This window comes from Panicum virgatum, chromosome 1N (assembly GCF_016808335.1).
Source record: "Panicum virgatum strain AP13 chromosome 1N, P.virgatum_v5, whole genome shotgun sequence".
NCBI classification, from domain to species: domain Eukaryota; kingdom Viridiplantae; phylum Streptophyta; class Magnoliopsida; order Poales; family Poaceae; genus Panicum; species Panicum virgatum.
The window spans coordinates 39,650,895-39,656,424 of NC_053145.1; the positions used below are offsets into that span (position 1 = coordinate 39,650,895).

Genomic DNA, 5,530 nt, shown 5'->3' on the forward strand with positions numbered 1-5,530 from the left:
GTCGAAGAGCTTTCTTCTTTGATGGTGAGGAACGGCTAAATGTCCATGTCTCTTGTAACTTGGTCGTTCCTTGTGTTCATCCTTGTAACTTTTTTTTTCTTTCTCTCTTTTTTTTTCCTTTTCTCATGGGGACATCTTGTTGAAGCAAGACTTGGTGATGCGTCCCCAGCTTCAACACCAAGTGATCATGAACCTGCAGGGTTAGTGCCAACAAGATTTGCAATATTTGTGATAGACATAAGCATCTACAACTATCCTTCTAAATGTCATAGGCACGAGCTGCCCAAGGGGGTTGCACGTCTCATAGGTGGTTGTGGCACTAACGGTTCCAGACTCTGGAGGCATATGAAGAGAGCATGTGTCCCGTAGGATTCCAAGAATGAAGTTTCAATGCTCATCCAGATAACCATTTCTTTCATCTTTCAGAGTCGAATGCTTAGGAGTTTCCATAGCCCAAAAGTTCTCCTCCTCAAAGGATGTATCGGTGAAGATCATGGTTGATTCGGGATCACCCTTGAGTACACTAGTACAGAAACGGCCTTTAGTGACGGATCCCAGAAGCCTGTACTGACGTACATGACCCGTCTGCAAAATCACGTCACTAAATCTTGCACTATACTGACGGAATTTTAAAACCGTCAGAATGTTATATGACGGCATGCCAGGCACTAAGTCAAGGTCATATCAAGGGTTGAAAGCAAACCCGTCAGAGAGTTAAAGACGGCATGAGCGCCTCCCGTCACATGTTTCTGACAGAGCCAGCTAGAGAATCCATCGCAACCCGCCTCGCCAGGGAGAAGATAGTAAGCGCTCATAGGAAGAACCGTCAGACAAGCTAAGACGCATTAACTGTACACCGTCAGTACAGTTCAGACGGATTCAGGAAAAACCGCGGCGAAGTTTGTGACGGGTTTTCGTAGAACACTCACAAATTATACTGACGGTTTTTCTTGAACCGTCAACATTTTTCTGACATTTTGCATTCAAACCGTTAGAAGGTTTGTGTGACTGTTTTTCCAGACACCGTCAGTATGTTTTTGACGTTTTTGTTAATCCGTCAGTGGTATTGTTGACGGTTGTTTCTAAACCTGTCAGCCATTTTGCTGACGTGGTTTGGATTTCGTCAATGTGTAATCCGTCATGACATTTACAAACCGTCAGCTAGTATTTCCGTCAGTACTCTATATGGAAGCGTCAGCATTCAATCCGTCATTACAGGCTATACATATATAGGAGACTGACAATTTGCTAATTATGATCAGACTGCAAATTGTATTCAGCAGACTGCTTCATCAGAAATCTACATACAAATATCACAGTAATTTTATACAGCATATGTATATACACTTATCAGAACACAAAATATATACACCAATATTCATTCACAGCACAACTAATGAAAACTTTGGAATGGAACTCCCCTGTGTTTCTGAAATGGCTTGGTTCATGAGAAAATCGCAGAGGACGTCTCGAATACTATAAAGCTTCCAATCTTCAAGCCGGCCGACTTGTTTTGAAGACCATTTGCAGCATATGGTTGGAAAAAGTGAGGAGCAGATAATTGCTTGCATCTAATGTGATATATGGTGAATAGTAGCATTACTCGAACCTTTTTGTATCTGCTTGCTGGACCAATGCAAATGACCTACAAGCATGCAGATACCACATGTTACATATATATATACAACAATTGTTACTGCTACACATTAATTTATTAGTGAATGTAAAGGAGTTTCTGGCGGGAAGTCTTTTGGCGCGGCATTCGAATTTTCATTTTTTTTTCAAAAGATGCTGACGGCCACTCGTGACGGTTTCCCAAAACAACCGGCACACATACGTCAATTCTAAGGGATACAAATAAAAGCCGTCAAACAGTTACAAATATTAGTTGATTGAATTTTGTTGTTAAATTAAAAGCCTCATTATTAAATGTAATATTCATCAGAACTACAAGTATCAAACATTCCATTTAAACCAAGAACAGATTTGACAAAAAAAAAGTGCAATTTAGAGGTTTATATATCATCTTTGCTTCCCTCCACCATATTCATTAGCACAAGGCATACATGAGCATTAATTAATTAACTAAATTGGAGACCTTCTCCATACGAGATTTCCATATGCAAAAAAACATGATCAAACAATTATAACATTACCTTGTCCATACTTTGGATACGAGTGTTGAGAGCATTGGAATTTTCTTTTATTATATTCACTAAATTTTATGGGTTGAACCATAACCGTCAAAATATTTACGACAGTTTGTTCCACAAACCGTCGAAATTTTGTAAATATTTTGGCGGTTTACAATAAACAACGTCAAAAAATGGAAAAGATTAATTATTTGCTATATAAATTATAGGACATTTTCCGCCATATTAATAGTTGGTAGTTGTCTGAATAAGGCCCTTCTAAATGGCCCTAGCATTTCATATATTCCAAGAGTGGCACATCAAATTTCTAATCCTGCTATATGTGAATGAACGTGCATCTCTCGGTGAACTCTTTCATTTCAAGTATCATAGGCTTAACAAGACATTGAATTGTTGCATAGGTGTACCAATGAGAATGCGTTTTTTTGTGCATATGAAAGGAAAAGAGTCTCAATGCACCTTTTCATTTCCCTCCCTCCATCAACTTGGAAAGAGCGGCATACACCACGTGCTTTATTTCATCGATCATCCCAATGTGAGAAAGGCTTTCCTCTTTCTTATCATGCCATATCGCCACTTTTGCTGATGTGTCACATAAGAACTACCAAATGAAAGACCCATGGGAATGGCCTAACAATTATATCTTCTACTCCCTCCGTTCCAAAATATAGGTCGTTTTGGCTTTTCTAGATTCATAGTGTTTACTATGCATCTAGATATAACATATGTCTAGATACATAGCAAAATATATGAATCTATAAAAGTCAAAACGACCTACATTTTGGAACGGATGGAGTAGAATGGATTCGAGTGTTAAAAGGATTGCATTTCTTTTTATTATTGGCTTTGCAGACGGGTATATAAAATCACCGACAGAAACTCTGTGACGGTTTTTTTCTTTTACCCGTAACAATTCTTATATTTCTGACGGTTATCTTTAGAAACCGTAACAACTTGGAAAAAGATTAATTAATTGTTATAATTTGTAAAGGGTAAATTGATCAGCATATTTTATGTATTTAGGAGTCTAACGCCCTCTTAGACCAGTTACACATTGGATAAATGGAATTGGAATTGGTGATTTGTACAATTCTCTAGGTTCTCATACTCTATCCCACTAGACCTCCCATATATATGATCATGGAGTTGATTTCCCTCCATATTGCAAGTTGCTTAAGAACATGATAATGATCAACTACAGCATATGCACATTCTTTAGGAAATTGCTAGAACAACATTAAGAAGTGTAACATCACCTTTCAACTACTGAATCCACTCTTAAGCACACCGATTTTGTTATTAATGACTTTCATGATCTGTAAACGGTTTTTTGTGACACCGTCACAATTTGTTTGACGGTTGATTTAGTTTCCGACAAAGGAATTGTTTTTCTGGTGGCGGATTAGTATCCCCGTCACATAGTTGTTATGTAATTGTGTCGTTAGGACATTGAGCTAGTTACTTTGCCGGTCAATGTTCCTGTCCGAAACGACAGAAATCTTCTTGCTCTGCTCAGTGCTTCCTTCTTGCCTGCCTGGCCGTGGGTTCCGCATCGCCGCCTTGTGCTAGCCATTCTCTCCTCCGGTGCGATGGATCCAGTTGCCGTCCTCTGCGAGTGCCTCCGTGCGCGATGGATCTAGTCGCAGTGCCCCGCGGCTGCCTCCGTCTCCGCGCGTGCCCGGGATCTGTTCGAAGATTTTCAACTTCAAAGGTTAGGCCCCCAGTTCTTAGGTTCTAACTGTAGCTAGTTTCCTATTTCCAGGATATACTCTTTATTACAAGTATTGTTTTTTGCAACTACAGATGAGCTCTCGAGATTGGATGTACAGCAGTCGTCTTTGCAATGAGTACCTCAGTGGCGTGTTGTCCTTCATCAATGTTGCAGAATCGAACATGAAGTGGCAGAAGATGACATACATGGTGTGTCCGTGCGTGGACTGCCGAAATGATAAGAGATTTCCACATTCCATGCACATACACGCGCATCTGATTATGAGGGGATTCAAAGAAAACTACAAGATTTGGAACAAGCATGGTGAAGATGGACTCAACATTCTTGAAACGAAGGAGACGCTGATCAGTGCCCAATCCATACAGAAGATGACATTCTTTCCGATGCGGACATCGAAGATCTGGATGAGGACACCGCTGCTGATCTCGTGGACAATGCTGAGCAGATGGTGCGAGATGCGGAGCCAAACAATGATTATGAGTATACCGACGGAGATTTTGCAAAGTTTCAAAACTTGGTGCGAGACTCAAAGACACCCCTGTATCCTGGGCCCTATTTAGTTCCCTTCAAAATTCCAAAACTTTACAAGATTCCCCATCACATCGAATGTTTTAACGCATGCATGAAGTATTAAATGTAGCTAAATAAAATAACTAATTACACAGTTAGATTGTAATTTGCGAGACGAATCTTTTGAGCCTAGTTAACCCATGACGGGACAATAATTATCAAATACAAACGAAAGTGCTACAGTGTTTTACACCCAAATCTTTACGCAACTAAACAAGGCCCTGGTTGCAATACTGAGTTCTCGGTATTGAATTCAGTGTTGAAACTTCTGAAGCTTAAGGCAACTCACTGTTGGTGAGATCACAGTTTCAATGCGTTATTAAAGTTGTTGAAGAAAATGCTTCCAGACCAGGCCTGTTTTTAGGCCCGTGCGACCGCACAGGGCCCCAAAATTTCAAAGGCCCCCAAAATACAAAGTGTATTATCTGTATTTATATAGTTGACTTTATTTTAGCTATACTTAGACCCGATATGATGCAAATTGTAGCCTAAATATACTAGAGAAGAGAAAACTGTGTAGCCCACCCAGCGTGACGCTTTCGCTTCCGCCGTCGATCGAGCGACCTGCCGCTCTGCACTTCCGCAGTTCCGTCCAGGCGATAGCCATCGAGGCGATCACCTCCCGCTCGCGTGAGCGTGAGCGTGGCCTGGCCCTGCAGGCCGCCTGCGCCTGGCCGCTGCTGCGCTGCAGACCCTGTGTGGTGGCCGTGGCTGTGTGCCCCTGTGTGTGAGCGTCAGTTCAGTTGGAGTTTGGATTTGGACTTGGATTGAGAAGCCAAGAAGGCAAGCAGCAAGGCGACCTGCCGTTGGATTGAAGCTATTGAAGGTAATCTCTATCTCTGAGTCTATCACAATGTTGTTTTTTAATTTCATAGAATAATTATATCAATTATTACTAGTTTCAAATACATCTATTAATTTTGTTGTTTCTATTGTTACTATGTTATTATATATATATGTTATTTGTATAGTAGTTATTACTAGGCCACTAGGGCCTCGGTATATAGTTTCGCACAGGGCCTCCTGATTTGCCGGTACGGCCCTGTTCCAGACCAAAATCTTGTGCCTGAAAATA

At 40.8% G+C, this 5,530-nt stretch overlaps 1 protein-coding gene across 1 annotated transcript; it reads left to right on the plus strand.

The window, feature by feature from the left end:
* Window positions 1-3,602: 3,602 nt before the first annotated feature.
* On the plus strand, window positions 3,603-4,800 carry LOC120654082. The gene is made up of 3 exons (XM_039931666.1): window positions 3,603-3,864; window positions 3,957-4,430; window positions 4,677-4,800. The coding sequence occupies exons 1-3, from the start codon at window positions 3,784-3,786 to the stop codon at window positions 4,704-4,706; spliced, it is 585 nt and encodes a 194-aa protein (XP_039787600.1). The 5' UTR covers window positions 3,603-3,783; the 3' UTR covers window positions 4,707-4,800.
* The last annotated feature ends 730 nt before the right edge of the window (window positions 4,801-5,530 follow it).